Source organism: Nycticebus coucang, chromosome 8 (assembly GCF_027406575.1).
Source record: "Nycticebus coucang isolate mNycCou1 chromosome 8, mNycCou1.pri, whole genome shotgun sequence".
Lineage (NCBI taxonomy): Eukaryota > Metazoa > Chordata > Mammalia > Primates > Lorisidae > Nycticebus > Nycticebus coucang.
This window is the reverse complement of record NC_069787.1, coordinates 36,701,559-36,723,021: the sequence shown is the minus strand read 5'-3', so window position 1 is coordinate 36,723,021 and position 21,463 is coordinate 36,701,559. Positions and strand designations below refer to the sequence as shown.

Genomic DNA, 21,463 nt, shown 5'->3' with positions numbered 1-21,463 from the left:
AACAAAATGCTAATATGTCAAAATAAAAATCAGAGAAAAACAAGAGTCTCTGTGAAATATTTTCTTCCCTATAAAGCCATCCTTGGTATTCCCATCAAGAATGAACACTTTCATTTGACATTTCATTCAGATGATTCAGAAGACAAAGCCGGCTATGAACAAAAATGTTTTCTTTCTTTTGTCTTGACTATCCACATTCAACAAAGTCACTAATTATGTTTTTCTCATTCACTTCACTTTGCAAGCTGGCACAGAAAGGTTTACTAAGCAGAAGATAAACCATGGAATGCTCTAGAAAAACCACCCAAAATGATGAGTGTAAACCAGGAAAATTCACAGCATATGTTTAAGCTATTTAACAGAGATAGAGCATTGTGACTCTCAAAATATAGATCTTGTATCCCTGGAAATGATTTTAGGTGGCACAGAGACAGGGCATCAAATGGTGAAGCAGTCATTCTCTTCTGTTACTGCAGGAGGAAATTCTTAGTGTGGCCGAAGAATGTCTTTGATTGGTTAAGTGTTTTTGTTTTATAGAAAGGGCAATGTTGTTGACATTTGGAGTCTTCTTCTGCAGAGAACTGAATTATCTATAATTTTTTGACATTGTTTGGTGTTCATGGAAGTTATTTTCATGGCTACTCTCTACAATCAGACAGAACACGATTCCCTTTAAAATCTAAGTTAAACAACAAGAATAGATTTAAAGAAAAATGTAAAACAAATAACAGTATCAATGCTTGAGTGGTCAGAAATGATTGGTTTTCAAAAAAGTGTGGACGTTATATTTTTTGTTTCTTTTTGAGACAGAGTCTTGCTCTGTCACCTAGGCTAGAATGCAATTGTGCTTTTATAACTCACTGGAACCTCAAATTCCTGGGCTCCAGTGATCCTCCTGCCTCAGCCTCCTGAGTACCTGGGACTCCAGGCATCCACCACTATGACCAGATAAGTTTTTAAATTTTTTGTAGAGATAAGATCTTTTTATTGTCCAGGCTGGTTTTACACTCCTGGTCTCAAGTGCTCCTCACACCTCAGTCTCCCCAAGTGCAAGGATCACAGGCACGAGCCATTGTGCCTGCTCATGCAGTAAATGTTAAAGATATGTCGGAATTGAAAAAGGAAGGGTATCTCACAAGTAGATATATGTCCTAATTCTTCTCAGAGGCGTATTTGGAATGGATTTTTGTATGAAATGCCATTAATGTGTATGTATGAATATTTAATCTTACATCATGTGAAGTCCCTAATTCCTCTGAAGCATTTCATGTTACATTTCACTTTCTGTCCTGTCGTGTGTCCGTGTGTACATGTATCCTGCTCTCAACAGAAGAGCAAATATTAACTGTCATATTCGGATTCTGACAAATTATGCAAACCCCCACCTAATCCAACTATTCTGTATAATTAAAGCAGTTAGTTTGAAATTACAACTGAGCTCAATTTTAAGGGGAACAAAATCTCTCTTTTTAATTTTCTAGTGCCTTAGTTTTATGCAGCTTTGCAAATCATACTATGGCCTATCTATAAAAATAAATATAATGTAAATTATGATTTAAATCCCCATGGGCAAGCTGTTCTGCCTTATTTGTTAGAAAGCAAATAAGACCTACTTTATGGCCTGTTTACGCAACTGAAAATTTCAAACTTAGAGATTTGAAATACATCAACTATATTGATGCAGTATGTATGGAAATTACTAAACAGAGTACGGCTCTCAGGATAATATGAGAATCTTTAAAACAAACCATTATTTGAGTTCTTAAAGGTGTATGATGATGTACAATTTAAAAAATGTATATATATATACATTACTTATGCTTATCATTTAAACTGCTGTATAAGCCATCTATAGAGTCAGAAGACCCTAACTTATGACTTTTTTTTGAAATTTAGTCTTGACCCCAGCAATCACTCAAGCAAGGCTTACTTCTCCCCCGACCCCTGTCATTTGGATTGTGTCACTATGGATGTTTCAAAAATCAGTGGGAAGAGATAGGATTCCCTTTTCCTGAAAAAGCCATCACATGTAGTATTTGAGGTCTCAAGTATATTCAGCCTCAAACTGTCATGTGAAATTCCAATTGAGAAACTTCAGGGTAAGCAATGTGTTCATAAATCAGTCGATCCACCCCTTGCCCTAGGAAGTTTTTGCAGGTAAAATTTTTCATGGGAATAATGTCTAAATATTTAGGTCTTCTCTGTTGTAGATAAAGCAGAATGTTCCTCCTTCTCTGTTCAGATTCACAAGTTAGGAAGAAGCAAATTAGAAAAGTGTTCTGCTGTGTCACTTGCCCCCATGGGCACAACCAGATTTGAAAGAAGCACTTCCTGACCTGTTCAAACCGCTCCAGCAGCGAATGCTGCCTTAGCCACAGCCATTGGCTGTGGGCTGTGACACAGACATGGCAAAAGACAGAGTAGAGGCAATTCTTTGTTTCTGAAATGGTTTTCTCCCAAACTCAAAGCATACAAAAGTACAAGAGAATTTGAGAGATGTTAATACAGATGTGACACTGAGTCTTCTATATTTCATTACAATTTTTTGTATGTGTGCAAAATGTAGTTAACTAATCACTAGCAAGGTGCTTTGTCCTGAGGGTGACTTACCAAGTGGGGTGACAAATTAGTAACTTGCTCTTCTGCACCTGTGGATATGGTGCCACAATTGTACTGTCCTTAGTTCCTCTCTTGCAACCACTTCCCTCCCACCCCTTCATTCAATCATGAGCCCTTTTATATTATTCTGCAAAACACATGGACTTTTCTTCTCTGTCAAGTCAATCTAAGCCGCCATCATAACTTGCTTACATGAACTGCAAGAGATGCCTGCTTGTCTCCCTGTGTCTGTTATCTTAAAAAAAAAATGTAGTGTGCATGAAATTTATTCCTCCTGATGATTTTTAAAATAACTGCTTTATTGAGGTTGTAATACCATAACATGCATATGTTTTAAGTGTACAACTCAATGACTCTGAAAATTTATGGCATTGTGCAACCATCCCTATACTTTAATTTTAGAATACAAACATCACCCCCCAAAAGATCCTTTGCGTCGGTTTGTAGTCAGTCGCACTCCCACCCGCAATGCTAGGCAACCGCTAATCTACTTTCTGTCTTCATAGATTTGCATTTTCTTGACATTTCGTATAAATGGAATCAGATAGTATGAAGTCCTTTGCATCTGGCTTCTTTTACATAGCATAATCTTTTGAGGCTTATCAATCAGTATTGCAACATGTATCAAGACTTCAATCTTTTTTTTTGCTACCTAGTATACCTAATATGTGATTTCTGAAGCATAGTATTATAGATAAACACCTGGGAGACCATAACTTAACTTCAAACTAGAAGCTACTTAGTACTCTGCTTCTCCTTACAATCCGTCTCCTGCAAAGTAACCATACCATCACTGTTCTTTGCATACGACTCTCTCAGGGCTTCTGCTCACAGTCAAAACAGAGATCAAAGTCCTTGCCCGGCCTAAAACGCTCTCTATGATGTGGTCCTTGCCTGTATATCTTGTTACCTTTTCTCTTGCTCACAGACTCCAGATACGGTGCTTTTCCTTCTGTCCCCCGAACATCATATTTATTCCCATCTTGGGGACTTGAAACTTGCTCTCCCTTCTTCCTTGACTGTTCTTGTACTTCATCTGAAGGTGCCTGAATCCGTGACATTGAAGTCTTGACTCAAATAATACGTCTTCAGGAAGGTACTTTGAGATCAATTAATCTCCTCTGAAAAACTTTTTATTTTTATTTCAAAATATTAATTGAGGGGGTACAAGTATTTTTGTTACAAAGATGTATTGTATAATGCTTTTGGGGGCTTTTGGTGTGTCCTTCACCAGAATAGTGCTCATTGTACCCAACGTGGGCTTTTACCCCTGCCATCCTACTTTTCCCTACTTGATTTCCAATGACCTTGACATCTCTTTGTGCTCATGTGTGCCCATTGATTAGCTGCAGTTGTTAGAGAGTACATATGATTGCTTGTTTTTCCATTCCTGAGATATTTCACTTAGATACAGGGGTCCTCAAACTGCGGCCCGCAGGCCACGTGAGGCGGTGTGATTGTATTTGTTCCCGTTTTATTTCCTTCAAAATAAGGTATGTGCAGTGTGCATAGGAATTTGTTCATAGTTTGTTTTTTTTTGAAACTATAGTCCAGCCCTCCAACGGTCTGAGGGACAGTGAACTGGCCCCCTGTTTTAAAAGTTTGAGGACCCCTGATTAGGATAATGTTCTCCAGTTCTATCCATATTGCTGCAAATGATACGTTTTTATGGCTGGACTTATTTTTTGTCTCCCCTCATTAGAATATAAAGATACTAAGGGCAAGGACGTGTCTGTCTCATTTGTTGTATTCTTTGTGCCTAAATCAATGCCTATTTTTATGTAAATATTTATTGAATAAACGAGGAAACAGGGGAAATCAGGATGCCAAGTGGATGTGGACGGGGGAAACCCATAGACATTAGATTCACACCAAACCATAGTCTTTATTTTGATTGAATTGATAATATTTTTCAATCTGTACTTTCTCATTTTCTTTTTAAAATAAGTATTCTTATGAAGAAAATGTAATCACTGGCCCTTGATTAGTTTAACCTCATGCAGAGAAAATATACACTGTGATCAGTACTCTGGGCCTAAAAACAAGTGTTAACAACATATTACTCTGCTGGTTTGGAGGTTTGTGTGATTTAACCTCACTTTTTTAAACAAGGTATTTGATATAAATTTTAAGAGACTTGTGGTTTTAGTCACCCTGGCAACCTAGGTTTAGAATAAAGCCCTATTATTACTGACTATTGCTCTATTTAGAGTGTCTGAAGGTTACTTAGGTTACTGCTTTTATTTCTCAAGTCCTTGAATATTTTTCCGTTGAAATATGGGTCAAACCTCTTTTGTAGTTTACTTTTTAAAAAGGGCTAATAAAAACCAAAACAAAAAGTGATTTCTTTCCTCAAATTACATATATATATAAATATATATTATATGTATATGTTTTACATATTTGTATATATGTTTATATAAATAAAAGTGTATATATTAAATATATATATTTATATTATATATATTTATATATATTTATATTATATATATTTATATATATTTATATTATATATATTAAATACACTTTTATTTATATTAATAAACACAATAATTTATTATTTATATTATATTATAAATAATTTATGATGTAATATATTATAAATGACTTATTCATAATATACATACAATTTTATTTTAATATATTTTATATATTATATATGTTTATATAAATAAATATGTATATATATTTAATACATATAACACACACACACACACCTTTTTATCCTAAGACCCTAGAAAAGTTTAGATGGTAGGTAACAAAGTTGGTTGCTAATCTCAGGTCACTGTAATTAAAACTAATTGTATTAATTTTGGTTCATTCACTTGAACCTAACATGTACAACATGAATTTGGTGTCCTGATCACCAATAGGTTAAAAATAACTGGGAAGAAACATTGGGTCTCCTCTGTTTACAAAGGACTTATACTGTTACTAGTAGTTACGAAAGACCTAGAAAATTCCCACGATGAGTTGTGTCTGTTTCATGCACATTCTCTTTCCTCCTCTCTGTATATTTTAACCCATGACTTTATTTTCACCTGATGCTTCTGCTCAAGATCCTGCACAAATATAACTAAGACATTAATTGCTCTCACCTCGATGTACAAACACCATAACGTAATCTGCTTGCTTAGTTACACGAAGGAGCACTTTGCTGTTTATATAATAATTCTAACTGTGTAGCTTTTTATGTATCCAGACAAATGGAGCAAATTGATATTGCTCAGTGAGGCCGGGCAGTGACCTTCATCTGAGCACAATGATTTGTTTGCTGTTTGTATACAAACAGCTGAAGCTCATCTTAATTTGAGCCTCAAATTTAAAAGCTGCAATGAATTCTCTGAGGCTGCCAGAGACAAGGATAGCTTCCTGATGGTAGAAGCTGATGTGACAGAGGTCTCCTAACAAATACAGAAAGTGACTTTCAGCCACTTACTTTCTCCTCGTATACAGGATGATGGATGTTGAGCTGATGTGTTCACAGCAATCAGGTGGCCAACTTTCTTGTTTGCCCCCAGGATGCAAGACTTTCTGTGCCAAGACTGGGGAGTCCTGGATAAACCAGGATGAGTTGGTCACTCTACTCATCAACATACAAGAAATAACTAGCTGTGAACTAATAGTACCACTTTAGCAATTTATCCAAAGGAAACCCTCATTGACAGATGAGCATAAAGATTTTAAAATGAAATTATCTATCCGCCACATGTATCTGTGGATGGGCATGGACACGCTCACAGATGCAGAAAAACAAACTGGAAAACAACCTGAAAGATACACAGTGATTATTGCTGGGTATTTGGATCATTTGTAATATTTAATTTTTCCTTTCTCTCAATTTTCTGCAATAACCACAGTAAATTGCTGGTCAGAAAAACATCAAATCTTATTTTAAAAAGTAAGCCAATAATAAGACCAAGTGTAGTGCATTATGCAAAATAGTTACCAAATAAATATTATTTAAAGTATACAGATAAAATATGCATTTGTCTCCCCACCCCTGATTTTTCAGCCATTGTATCTGTTAGAAGATTCCGAGGTCCAAAATCCCACTGTAGAGTTGGAGCCAAGCTTGATTTATTTTTATGTAATTTAGACATTATCCTCCTGAAAGACTTCGAGTATCCTACACTGACATTATCCACCGAGAACAGCTCGCTCGCTCAGTGGGATTGGACCCACTGTAGGTTATTTCTTGAAATCTTTTCCTATTAATACCTCCCTCCCAGCAGCAACCATTACTACAAGCACAGAGCAATCCAATTTACAAACCAAGCAGGAAATGAAACTGAGAAGGGGAAGAGAATGTGTTAATTTTCTTTTTTGGTTTAGTGTCAATGTCACCCTAATGTCAGCATGTAACATTCTGTAAAAGACACGTCTCTGCTAACATGGAAAAGAACAAATTTGGTACAGCTATAGAATAATCCTTGTAGGAAGTAAAAGAGCCAGCTAGAGAACTGATGGCCCCAGTTCCCAACTCTGCATCCCTTCTCTACTGTTCTTCACAGAACGCCAGGCTGACTTCAAACTCACTCAAGGTCATTCACCAAGACTCTACAACTTGCACATTGGCAAGCAGTGTGTGGACAGCAAGGCTTGGTGGTGATTAACAATTGCAAACTCATGAGAAGAGACAAGTGTTGTCCATTGCTAGAGGGCAACCTCCAGAGGGCGCAGTTCTACCCTTGGAAAAGAGTAGAAAATGGAGCCTAAAAAGAGACTTTTGGTTCTATGTCCCAATGGGTCCCAAACCTGTTCCCTTGACTCCCTTTCCTGTGCCACCATCAACCACTGTTATCTCTCACATGATGAGGGCCACAGCCTCCCAGCTGGTGTCCTGTTCCCATCACTGCTCATGCCCCATGGAGTCATTTTCTATACACCAGCCATAGTGATCTTTTAAATAGGTAAAGCTACCCAAGTTACTTTTACTTTAATTTGAGATTAGTATGAGGGTACAAGTGATTAGGTTACAATGTTTGCATTTGTTAGGTAAGGGCCCTGTTGTAGTTGCGTCCTGCATCCATGAGGTGTGCCATACACCAGTTCTTCTACTGGCTTCATATTGGTATTGAGTATATTGGATATTTGCTTTTCCATTCTTGTGATACTTTACTAAAGAGAACATTCTCCAACTCTATTCAGGTTAATACAAAAGATGTAAAGTCTCTATCTTTTTAATGGCTGAATACTATTCCATGGTGTACATATACTATAGTTTATTAACCTATTCATGGGTTGATGGGCACTTGGGTTGATTCCACATTTGGGTGATTATAAATTGAGCTGTGATAAACAATCTAGTACAAACGTCCTTATGATAAATTTTTTTTCCCCTTCTGGGTAGATGCCTAGTAATGGGATTGTGTAATCAAATTGAAGGTCTATTTTGAGTTCTTTGAGGATTCTCCACGCTTCTTTCCAAAGAGGTTGTATTAATTTGCAATCCCACCAGCAGTATAAAAGTGTTCCCTTCTCTCCACATCCATGCCAGCATCTGCAGCCTTGGGACTTTGTGATGTGGGGTATTCTCACAGGGGTTGAGTGATATCTCAGGGTGGTTTTATTTGCATTTCTGTGATGATTAGGGATGATGAATTACTCGGATGTAAAATCAAAATCTCTTGCCTTGGTCTCCAGACCCTATGGGATCTCTCTCCGGCTGGCCTTGCTCTCTCTTCCCCCTCATTTTGGCTTTTTCTCTGGCCTTCAAACAAACATGCTGGTACCTTCTTACACAGGGTAGGACATTTGCTGTTTCTCTGCTCGCCATGCTTTTTGCATGCCTGGTTCCTTCTTGTTTAGGTTTCAGTTCAAACATCATCTCTTAAGGGCACTTTCTGACCTGTGTAATTAAGGTGGCTTCTTCTCCCCAATTTAGCAAGTCCTCACCAAGTTGCTCTACCTCTGTGCCTCACAGCAGTGCTGGAGGGGACTTGCACCTTCAATTTGGCACTAAATGGGCTGAGGTCTGAAAATCAATATTTAGCCAAAACTGAAGGTCTATATCATTGAATAAACTTTTGAGGATAGAAGAACAAACTGAAAGTATTAACAATTTAGTTATGATAATTTTATTATTAAACAATAGCCAAAATCTAAACTTTTGTTATTATAGTGTAGGAACAATACTATCTTAGCACTATCAGCTAAAAACTTCCCCTGATGCCGCTATATGACATACTTAGGATGAACTAAAGAGCAGTTTATTTTGATTTGAAGCTGGTGGGAGAGTGAAATATTTTGAAACCAGCTTATCTGGTGTGTCAAATTGCTGACAGTGATATTAACAGCAGGTTGTTAAGCTTTTCTTCCCCCCAGATAGAAAGGGATTAAGGTAAACCTTATCTTTTTTTGTATAATGTGATGAATATTAATCCACCAAACAGGTCTACAGACATTAGAATTATGATATAGCCTAACCTTTACTTTCCTGCTTTGTCTTATTTAAATTTTATAAAGATTTCTTGACTCAAAAGGGATGTAATGTTCTTCCTAAAGATATCAAGTGACATCCTTTTAATATTTATCTCCTTATTGTTTATTCAGATAAAATAGTTTCCATAGTTATGTTATTAATTGTTAATTTATTTTTTTGAGACAGAGTCTCACTATGTCCATAGAGTTCTGTAACATCACAGCTCACAGCAACCTCAAACTCAGGCTTAAGTGATCCTCTTGTCTCAGCCTCCCAAGTAGCTGGGACTACAGGCGCCTGCCACGATGCCTGGCTATTTTGTTGTTGTTGTCATTGTTGTTTAGCAGGCCTGGACTGGGTTTGAACCCACCAGCCCTGGTGCATGTGGCCAGCGCCCTAACCACTGAGCTATGGGTGCTGAGCCACATGTTAACATTTTGATAATACATACATACACACACACACACACACACACACATTTTTATAATTTAATTAATATGATTCAAGAATAGACTAAACTAATAGAAGATTCTAACACCAATATGCATTTGAAATGCTTATATATATTTGAAAATATTCAGATATTAATTAAAGCACAATGACATAACTTACAAGGGTACAGATATTGCATTGATTGGCTGAGATGGTTATCTATGTGTTTATATGATCACTGAGAGTGTACAAGTTCAGAGATTCTAGAAACGACTTTGAGTTGAAGTCGAAGGAATATAATATACTGTAAGTGAATAGTAAGGTCAAGGGCTAACTTTGATGCATCTCTCCCCAATGACTGATGCTTGCCTTGCCTGTTGCTTGTCCCATTAGATTGCAGGTATTATAAAGGCAGGGTTTCTGCTTTTGTTCACTGCTGTGTTCCCAGCACCTTGAAGGCACATTGTTTATAGCACATGGCAGCACAAGAAAGTGAGATAATGAAGGAACGGGCTGACTGAAGGAATGAATGAAGGAGCCTGGCCAAGGGCATCCTGTCTTCTTCTCTCTGTGACTTGATTTTCTCCCTGGTTTACAAGTATTTGTGGGATTAGCATGTAGCAGGCCCAAGGGGTGAGTTCTGGTCACAACCAAAGGGGCACAGTGAGTTTTTCTAGAAGCTGCCATTTCAACAGACCTGGCTAGCTTTGAGATTCATTTTTTAGGGGATCTCTTTAAAGCAGGAGCAAGACAGAGAAGCATTTTCTAGGTCCCAAGGCTGCTATGTTTGGCTCATAGAAAATCTCCTAATTCTGCTCTTGGGGTATCAAGAATCATTTGACACAGCAGGGAGAAAGACAAGGTGACATCACACAGCAGGGCAGAACTGGGGCATCACACGCAAAGCCTCCTGTGTCTAATTCTTCTTTCCTAACAGTCTTCAAATATTGATACTGCAGCTGCATTGTACAAATCTGTGTGTAAAGTCATGGTAGACGAGAGCTTGTTTTTAAATTCTTTCTATCTCTCTAGTAAGTTTACAGAAGAGGAACATCCAAAACAAAGCTCTGCCTTAATTAGATTCCATGGCAGCCTATTTGCTCAAAGTCAAGATACCTTCACATATATAAGGCTTAACAAGGAATCTAGCAAGTCCTAGAGTATATGTATATTGGACAGTGGTTTGGTATCAAGGGTTCACTTTGTTTTTCTATTCTTTCAGATAATTTGCAGTCATTTTCTGTTTTTTTCAGATATGGAACACTCATTTGAGCAGTAAAATCTCCATGATAAATATCTTTATAGCCATCAGCGCACTAACGTAGGTTCCAAACTCATCACGTGGGGCCCCTTTTTGGCTTTTCCCATGGCCTTTCACCTCTTGCCACTATGGCTTAACTCTGAATCAACTAGGATCTATTGAGCATCATGACACAGAAGGCATTATGAGAAAACCAGCCTGATATGTAGAATTGTCCAAGTACAAGTAAGGAATCTACATGTAAATGAACATGTTCCAAAGGAAACTAAAAAAGGGCACCTGGCTGAGAGATAACGTCTTTAACTTTTTTGGTTCATACCAGCTGACCTTGATGGCCTGTGCTGACATCGTTTTTCACCGAGGGTCCACTGACAACAATCATGATAAATAAAATAATAACATCTCTTACATTTGTACAAAGTGCTTTGCATATATTATTAAATTCGAAACCTTATCAACCAGCCTATCATTAATGTCATTTTAGAAGTGAAGAAACTGAGGTTCAGAAAGATTCAGTAGTTCACCCAATGTAACCAGGTTGTGGCACAAATGGGATCTAAACTAGGAGCTTTCTCTTACCCCAAAGCTTTTTGCTCTTATGCTTACACTTACCTTTATTTTCCATATAATTGCTAAAATGTTTCCAACCAGATTCCAGTTATCCAAACCCACCTCAAATAGCTGCCCCACCTGAAACCTTCTGAACTGGAAGCTACAGGGTGAGGTGAGTAAACCTTGGTAAACCCTTACCAAGGAACCCAAGTAGCTTTGAAGGACTTTAGAGTTCAAAAAATATCAAAGTCCCAGAAGTTTCCAAACACCTTGATGACTGGCATCATGCTAAGATGCTCCATCTTCCCACACTCATCCGCATCCTCGTAGTGAGGGGAGTTCTATGGGACAGTTCAGGTCGGGGTTTGCTGTGAGATGAGTAACTTACACTCATAGAGAAAGTATTATCTCAGCTGCACTCTAACTTCTCTTGAATAAGGGTATTGATTCAGAAAGAAGCCAAAAGAATGGGCTGGTGGAGATCCAGGCTGTAGGGGCTGTGACTCAAGGAGGATGCTACCCGTTTGATTTCTCTTGCCTTTAAACCAGCTCTTGTATCATCAAATTGATAGCAGCCCACCCTCAGAGTATGTCCTGTGGGTCTGGAAAGCATTTTGGCAACAGTGCTCTTTTCTTCTTTGGCAGACATGACCTTTTGCTTTCCAGGTATTCGGAGCCTGGGTTTGCAGACTTGTCTTATAGGAGGGCAGGTTTCCTAACTTCTCTGAGCTTTTTTTTTTTTCTTCTATGTAATGAAGAGATAGTGGGTACCTATTTCATAACAGTACCATGGGGGAATTCAGGGAGATTATACTGGGTTTTTAGCTGTTAATACTATCTCCTGAGAAGTTACAATATGCCAGTCATTGAACTCAGCCCTTTATATAGATCATACCATTTTTCAACAATAACCCCATGGGATAGGCTCTTGTCTGCCTTTCAAATATGGATAAACTGAGGCTCAGTGAGGAGGAATTACTTGCCCACAGTTATGCACTGGTGAATGGAGAGGCTGGGATTTAGACCCAGGCCTGCCTCTTAGCCACATGGTACCAGCTAGTTCCATGCCTGGCATCTAGTAGACTTCAATAAATGGGAGAGGCAATTTTTATTGGTAATGATTCCCACCCAGAGAATAATTACTACCGTCAGTCACTCTGCTGGGATAGTGTAAGTGCCTCGGGGGCAGGGGACCTCTCTGGCTTATTTTTGTAGGCTCAGACACGTAGCACCTAACAGTGATGATATTGCAGTTCCTGAATGTCTACAGTGGGGCAACACCATGCTGGTATGAGTGATGGCACATTTGGCACCATTTAGACAGGCACAGTGTTTGAACTCACAGAATAACTGAATTTATGGAGAGAAAATGAGTCCTTTTAGATAGTTATGCTGAATATTCAATGCTAATTAAATTACCTTCTTAATTTTCTTCTTTCTTTTTAAGAGACGTGGTCAGTCTTGCTATGTTGTCCAGGAGTGCTGGAATGATAGGTGTGTGCTACCACAATTGCCCTCATTTACTTTCTTTTGGTGGTCTGATTTTTTTATTTTTAGAGGTAGGGTACCAGACGCATTGGGTTTAGCTTCTGGCTCAGCTATTTATTATCTACACAACTTTAAGCCACTTAATCTCTTAGAATTTTAGTATTTCCATCAGTAAAATGGGACTACCATTAGTTTTTGGTAGGACATTAAATGAGACGATAACTATGAAACACTTAGCACCTGTCCCTCAGAAAGTGTTGAATCTGTGTTAACGACTACCATCTTAGAGCCAGTATATCTTTTTTCTCCATCTTCTCCTCCTCCCTCCCAAGAAGGATAAAGCAATAGCAAACAGGATTACTATGTGACAGGCACTGTCTTAAGCATTTTATATACATTAATTAAATTTTCGTAAGAAAATGGAAACTAAAGCACAAAGAGGTAAGTAGTCTGTCCAAGGTCACAAAGATGAGATGTGGACCTAGAGCTGCCAATTTTGTGGACCTGTCAATGGTGCCAAACAGCCTTTGTGCTTCGATGATCTCAGTCAAGCATCCCTTGTCTTCTTATTAGTGAGGATTTAAAGTTTCTACACGGAGTCCCCTCATTACAGGTACATGACTATCTGGCCTTCCTTCATGTGTTTTCTCTGATCACTAAATAACAAATGTGACAGTTTTCTACACTTGAAAGGAAAAGATATATTAAATTGGATTTCTACTGAACAGTGGTGGAAAACCAGCCCAGTTCTTAGATGACTCCAGATATAAGTGACAGGTCATCTTCCCAGGTAAGGCATCACACAGCAGAAGCAGAAAGGAAACGGCTTCCACTCACTTAGTCCTTAACAGGGCTATCAATAAAATGTACACTCTTGTTTCATATCTACTCAAGATGGGACTACTCATGAAATTAGAATTTTCATGGATTTTTCACTTTTAGATAGAGTATCAACATCCAACTGACAAATTCCAGCTGCCATTTGATTATCCCATTCTGGAACTATCAACTTCAGAAATTTCACCAAATCATAGTTGTGATTCCTCAAATCTCCACCTTCAGCTCTGTCACTATGGTTCTCTGGACTAGTTGGATGAAAGAATTACAGACTTGTAGGGATGGGAAGAGTCTCAAATACCAGTTCTCCAGACTTGATGAAGTTGAAAAACTTGGTGGCTTATATTAATATTAGACAAATTGGCAAATAGGAGCTCATTCCTGAAGCCTTGTTCTATAGCACATAATTCCTTCCCACCATCTACCCTACTGTCTGTTGTTCTACTAGCCTGCCTACCTTCACCCTCCAGCTCACAAGCAAAAACAAACTGCTCTTAAATAAACATTGAAGCTTTTAGAACCTGGTCTGAGAGGCAGGACAGTGTCTGAGTATCCCATCCTGTGATTATAATTTTACTTCCTCCCACCCCACATATCTTCTGGGAGCCTAGCAAAATCAAATTTCTGGGTCAGTGTTGGCTTTTACCACTTAAGATTTTAATTAACTCTGAAAGAAACGAAGCCTTTCTCCGGAAGGAGATACGAGAGGTACCTAAGTTTCTATACATAAGGTCTCTGTATCTATGTCTCCTGGACTGTGAACTTGAGCATGGAGTGTTCAGAAAGTAGAAAGGAAAGGAGCTGCTTCCCTGGAGGCCTCATTTCCTTTTGCTTGTAGTAGCCTTTGAGGTTCTCAAAAGCTACAGTGGCCCCTGGACAATTTGGCTCTCTGCCTTGGCACTCGGAATGTTCCAAGAAGCTTTTCTCCACGGCTCTCTAACTTCAAAGGTCACATCTGCATTATTCCCCACCCTAACACTCATGTCTGGCAAACAGTATGTGCTCAGTAGATGTTTGTTGACTGATATATCTGTGGTCCCAGGTTTTTTCTGGTCATTTAAGATGCTTCAGGCTTCAAGATGGGAATCCAATCATACTCCCCTTGGCTTAAACTCTTCCAAGGACTTCTCCAGGATCTCAGAATGAAGCTCAACCCTTCATGTGTCCTGTAAGGCCCTGAGTTGCCTGGCCCTGCCCTATTCTTTGCATTCTTCCGGTAAATGCTCCCCTCACTGACTAATCTCCAGTCATGTTATTTTCCGTTCTAGTCCAGAAAACACATCAAGCCCCTGCCCACTTCAAAGGCTTTGCACTGGCTGTTCCCTATGGCTGGAATGCTCTTTTCTGGGCTCTTCTACTGAAGGGTTCTTCTTCATCCTTCAGGGATCAGCTCAAGAGCTTTCTGCCCAGAGGGGGCTCTCTCACGCTGGGTTGCTAATTCAAATTTACTTGCTTTTTAGCAAATTTATTTAAATGTTCTGATATTTAATCTTCTGGGCATACTTTTCTTAGAGGGTAATGTAACTTAAATTGTAGAAGACTACTAACAAAGATAGTAATTTTAAAGCGTATCTACTAGTCAGGGAATATGTTAGGTCTTTATATCAATTTTTCCAAATCAGCTTGCACACCAACCTTCTAATCTCTGCTGTTTCCATAAATTAGCACAAGTTACCGTCTAATCACTTTTTGTCCCATCCAGATACCACCTGTGCTATTATTTACTTAATATATTTGATTTAAATTAATTCACTTTTTAAATGTTAATATATTTCTTTAAGAAAGGAAACGTATGTCACAGTTGTGAAAGACAGAGCAGTGCCACCAGCCCTGAAGGGCAGGTGACTGCAGTGAGGTCTAAGCGACACCATGAAATCCTGACTGGAGGCGATTTCCTGCAGGAAGCTTTGAGCTCAAGGCCTGTGGAGGTGTTAAAGGCCTACCAGTACAAATTAAAATGTTCTCCTTGATCTGGTAGGAAGTGCTGAAACCCAAACTCACTATTAAATTAGAACTAACTGATTAGTACTCATGTGCACAGATGGATGTAAAATTCACCAGAAATCAAGCCAGTGGGAAGGGGAAGGTGGGGGTGGGTGAAATCACACCTAATGGGTAGAATGTACATAATCTGGGTGATGGGCACACGTGTAACTTTAACTTAAACTGTACAAAAGAAATTTATGTAACTAAAATATTTACATCCCTGTGAGATTCTGAAATTAAAAAATAGATGGAAAAGGGGTTATCTTCCTTTTCACATGATTTGATGCCACTCAATGCCATGTCTTGGTAGTTCTTAACATAATCTGTGTTATCAGCACAGGTAAGGGTACCACTCTTTGAAAAATACTGCCTTAAGACAAGTACTTGTCTCTGCTCTATTTCCAAGAAGGTGAACAGGTATACCTGGGTTCTCGAATTTCCCTTCTCCCTCTCCATGTCGTCCTAAGAATGCTCACCTAACAACAGGATTTCAATTGCTTCTGCCTCAGTACCCCACTGGTTTCCCATCAGAGGCAGAAACAATGTATTGCAAATAGTACTATATCTCATAGAACCTTTGATCATATATTCTCCTGGGTTTCTATGTTAAAAACCTATTAAGAGAAAGACAATGGAGTTGAAAAGATAGTTTGTTTGTAAATAATCCACCTAGAGCAAACAGATTGATGAAATGAAGGATGAACTGGGGCCACAATTTAGCTGCGAGCATAAGGCTGTCTCCACTATCACACATGCCATATTTTCCAACCACAAAATATCTTTAACTCATGAACAGAGCATTCTTAAATTATGTAAGAGCAGGACCCTGGTTGTAAGGCAAGAGATGGCATTGAGGGGAGATGAGGGATGTTCAATGTCTAATTCTACATACTAGCCTTCTAAAAAACAAACTCTTGGACAAACTGGGATATGTAATATACTCCTAGATTTGTGACTATACTTGAAAAATAAAAAAGACAACAGCCAAATTCCCTGTAGACATGTGACATGGCAAGAATTATGTTGCCAGTTACTAGGCATAATGCTTGGTGGGAGCAATGGCAGGATTTGTGAGTAATAAATAAAACAGGCTTGCACGGAATTTTGGTTTTAGAATATATAAATAAAGCATAGGCGTCAGCTGGCTGTAAGAATAGTCAAAGGCAAGATTCCGAAGATGAATAGGGCAGGCAAAGGGCTAAACTTGTCAGAGGATGAAGTGGAGTTATTAGGACAAATGAAAGATAACCCCTAAAAGGATACTTCTCAGGATAATCAAAAGCAAGTAGCAGAGATGACAGCTGAAGATTAGCAATGGGATAAATTGTAAGTAGAACAGAGGGTGTGTAGGGGTGGAGAAAAGGGGGAAGAAATAAAAGCTTCAAAAGAAATGATGGGGCAGCGCCTGTGGCTCAGTCGGTAAGGCGCCGGCCCCATATACCGAGGGTGGCGGGTTCAAACCCCGGCCCCGGCTGAACTGCAACCAAAAAATAGCCGGGCGTTGTGGCGGGCGCCTGTAGTCCCAGCTACTCGGGAGGCTGAGGCAAGAGAATCGCTTAAGCCCAGGAGTTGGAGGTTGCTGTGAGCTGTGTGATGCCATGGCACTCTACCGAGGGCCATAAAGTGAGACTCTGTCTGTACAAAAAAAAAAAAAAAAGAAATGATGGAAAGCATTCCGAATAATTCCACCCTAGAGAGGCAGGAAGAAAATGGACCTGCAAGAACAGGCTCATTCATCCTGCCAGATGAAACTGGAGGCAGAGGAAAACTACCAGGACTGAACTACCACAAAGGAAAAGGTAAAGATGAATGTTGGGAAAAACATTGTGGATTTAGAAGGCAGATCAGTAATGGGTGTAGGGAGAATCTATATTCAAAGGATAGGAAGAAATGTAAGTACTGTCAGATTTTAAACTCCAGGTATCTCCCCTTGTCATGCTATAGAAATGGCAGAGAGTACTCAGACCCCTTCTTCTCCCGTGGCAGACATGACAAGTCCATCTTGGCATTATTTTCCTCTGAATGCAGATTTGGCCTCAGAATCCTTTTCAATATACTATGCAGCCGATAATCACTGCTGACAGATTTGACTTGACTGTGGTCATGAAACATTCATCCGTCTTCTTCTTTTTTTTTTTTTTTTTTGAGACAGACTGGGGTAGAGTGCCGTGGCGTCATACCTCCTAGCAGTCTCAAACTCTTGGGCTGAAGTGATCCTCCTGCCTCAGTTTTTCTATTTTTAGTAGAGATGAGGTCTTGCTTTTGCTCAGGCTGGTCTTGAACCTGTGTGCTCAAGCTGTTCACTCACCTTGGCCTCCCAGAGTGCTAGGATTACAGGTGTGAGGCACTGCACTGCATTGTGAAGCTTTGTTAATAGTCCCTCATTGATTAAAGAGGAATCAAGAAAGTATATTTCTGGCTAGAAAAGTAAAATGTTTCAATGTGAGATGTTTATGTGTATAAGCATCATAACCCACAGGTACAACTGTGAGTAAAATATGTATATATGAGAAATGAGCATTTCATTCTGTAATTATTTACAATCTGTAATTTTGTTTTAACCATTCATAAACTCATGAAAATCAACTCATCATTTTCTCTGGCAATGAAAACCATTACTTTAAATAAAATGACATAAAATACATTTTGAGCTAAAACAGCTCGTATGAAACAACAGCCTGTTAGAATAACCAGAACTTTCTCCTTCTTTCTCTATCTTATGACACCATATTTGGCCCAACATCTTAAAAGGTTGGCAGAAGCACCAAATAGGTTTTTCTTCCCCCATACATAACACATTTTTAAAAAGCATATATAAATAGTGCAGCATAGCATAATAGTGTTGAAAATGATCAGACCAGTGGAGGAAAAATTAGGATTTCATCAATGGAAGTAAAAAAGAAACTGCATTTATTGCCAATTTGAAACTAAGTTGTGAAAAAGGGAGAGAGGGTGGCATGAGTCAAGGTGCATTGGTTTCCATTTCTGCCGTCACACACTCATTAATTTCACCCAGTTTCTGAGCATCTGAGGCTTTTGCCTATTCATGCAAAAAGCCACTTGAAGGCATACAATGCCCTCAGATTTTGTCTAGTCCAGAAAACTCAATGCTTTCTTTGAACTATTTTGTTTGAACATCATGGTAAGTTATTCATGTTCTGCCAAATAGCTCATAATGCTCTGGGTGAGGAGAGGCAGTGAGCTGCTATTCGGGGTGACCCTTTTGAAGACTCTTTAATGAATTAACACCAACACAAAAAGATGCTCATTAGTCCGGACTGCCTTGACTGAGATAGAAAGGGAAGAGAGAGAGGTAGTGGGTAGAGAGCAAAGGGAACTGTGATCTCTCAAGAATCTTTGAGGCCCGAGAGTTTATGGACATAACTGAAGGATCCACCATTGTTCCTGTGGACCATTGCAACAGGATCCTAGCTGAGCTTCTACATCAACTCTGGCTCCCTTCACTGCAGCCAGAGTGATCTTCCAACACACATCTCTCTAAGCCTTTCTTCTCAGGCTTTTCTCTCAGTGGCCTGACAAGGACCTCATGGTATGGCCCCCGCTGGCCTCTCTGGCAGTGTGTGGTACCCCTTGTTCTCCAAACTCCAGCCCCACTGGCCTTCTTTGAATTCCTTGTTGTCACAGGACTATTGCCAACCAAGCCTTTTGCATAGGCTGTTCGCTCTGCCTCAAATGCTCTCCACCCCTACCTCCATGCCTTAATTTTTATACTATTAGCTAGAATATCTCACCTGTCCTAAGGAAGGCCTATGCTGCATCTGTCCCCACAACCTGGCTCACTTCCTCTCCCCAACTAACTCCTCTCCAAGCACGCTTTCTTTGCTACCATTTATAACTTTACAAGTATACATTTGCATCATTACTTTTCTGACACCCACCCCCACCAACCTGTGAGTTCTGTCGGGCTACACCAGTGACTATTTTCCTCTCTCCTGCGTAATGACACCTTGTTTACACACACAATAGGCATTTGACAACATTGTGTTAACCCAGTGAGTTAATGTGTCCTATTCAATGTAATTAATATGTTCATAACTATGGCACATAGAGAAAAATAAAAAATTCTTATGCTGTAAACCAAATGTTATTTTAAAAATGTCACAAAGCAAATTTATACAAAACTCCCCTGCATATAGCATATTGAAGAATGGCAGTTGTGACTAAACCCTCTAAGGTGAATACCAAAAACTGTCAGAAAAATGCCTGTTTCTATAAATTTCTTTAGCCCTCTGTTTTGAAGGAATTATAATTCTTGTTATGGCTGACCCCTCTCCCCCCAAAAAAATGTTGGTAAGTCATCCTCTTTGGAAAAAAAAAAAAAAAGGTATGTGTTTTCTAGAAGCTTCTTTGGCTCACTGGCCAAAATAGAGCCAATGGTGACAACCCTCCATAAGATGAACCATGGAGAAACATAACTTACGTTGGTTTAGACGCCTCGGCCTGGTCAGTCTGCAGTTTCTCTCCTCCTTCCACCTCCATCGTACAATACACGATGCGATTGGGAGCCAAGGATTTGAGGCCCTGGACTTCCATGATCACCACCTGAAAACAGAGTCACACATAATGGAAGTCATCAGCAGGGCCCATGAGCAGCAGCGCCGAGGGGAAAACACACAGATGACAAACAGCACAGCACTGGGTATCGGATGGCTTCTGTCAGGTATCTAGCAACCATGCTGGGATCAGCCTAGCATGAAGATGTAGGTCCTTCTAGCGTAGCTTATTGCCTCCCAGGTGGAAAGATAAGGGCCACTAATTCAGATGCTTGCAGGAGCCAGACAGGCAGTATAAATGGGCTACTCTTTTCATGTTAAATAAATGAGCTCATTTTGTCATTTCCATCAAGAAATAGACTCTTTCCTGTTTTCTTTAAAAGTGTTCTAGCTTTTGATTCAGCACTCAACAGAGGCATGGGCTCATCAATTCACTTTTCCCTTTACAATAAGATAAGCAATAGTGTAAGTACTAAGATAAAGGGCAAGTACCATTCAGCATTAGAGTCAGAGAAGCAATAAGAAGCAGTGGGGACTATGGCAAACTAGAAAGCACATGCTCCATCTAAAGGGAACAGATGTCAGTTGCAACAGATGCCAGTTGCCTTGTCTTTCTCTAGTTTAGAGTTATCATTTATTCCATTTCTTTTCCTACCAGAAAATGGAAATCCGAATCAGAATCACAGCCAGAAATCTGATTTTCAAAGATCGACAATAATCCAAATAGGGAGGAATAAAATACATAGATTCTGTGCAGGCCAACCTTGTTGAGTCAAAACAAAAATATGTCTGTAGCTGAATAGTCTCTGGTCTACACAGAGGAAAAGTGGTGGGGTTACGATGGACCAAGATCTATCATTTATAATTTCTATCACTTCTCACCACTGCCCACAATCCATTCAATCACCTGCTACTCTGATAATTAGCAGTATGTCTTGTCATGAGAAAGAAAGAGTGAGAGAAAAGAAAAAGGAGAAAGGAAATGTATGAAGATGGAGAAAAAAAGAAATAAATTGATTTAAGAATAGGAAACAAATGGCCTGTGTCAGAGATCTACAGTGAGTAATGGAAAAAATCATTCCGTTGTGCTGCAAAAGAGATAATGGCATTTTACCAGGAGGAGAACATGGGCATGCAAAAAAATGCATCCTCTTTAAATGGGCTTAATTCAAGGAAACACCATAGGGCTAGTACTGAGCCAGGATTCCACAAGTCATGTTTTGGCTGCTTAATAGCCTCCTGGTTCTCAAACTTTAATGTGAACCAGGATCAGCTCCAGAGCTTGTTAAGCCTGAGCTTTCTGGATTCCATCCCCAGAGTTTCCAAACAGTATGTCTGGGCTGGAGCCCA

At 39.2% G+C, this 21,463-nt stretch overlaps 1 protein-coding gene across 13 annotated transcripts in view; it reads right to left on the bottom strand.

Annotated features, from left to right (window-relative positions):
- The window catches only part of CADPS (calcium dependent secretion activator), a 499,139-nt gene that overhangs the window by 228,942 nt on the left and 248,734 nt on the right, over positions 1 to 21,463 (bottom strand). For all 13 annotated transcript variants that reach the window (XM_053599820.1, XM_053599828.1, XM_053599822.1 and 10 more), the window contains exon 6: positions 20,041 to 20,162. In XM_053599820.1, the coding sequence (XP_053455795.1) occupies positions 20,041 to 20,162 (122 nt within the window). The remainder of the gene's footprint in view (positions 1 to 20,040; positions 20,163 to 21,463) is intronic.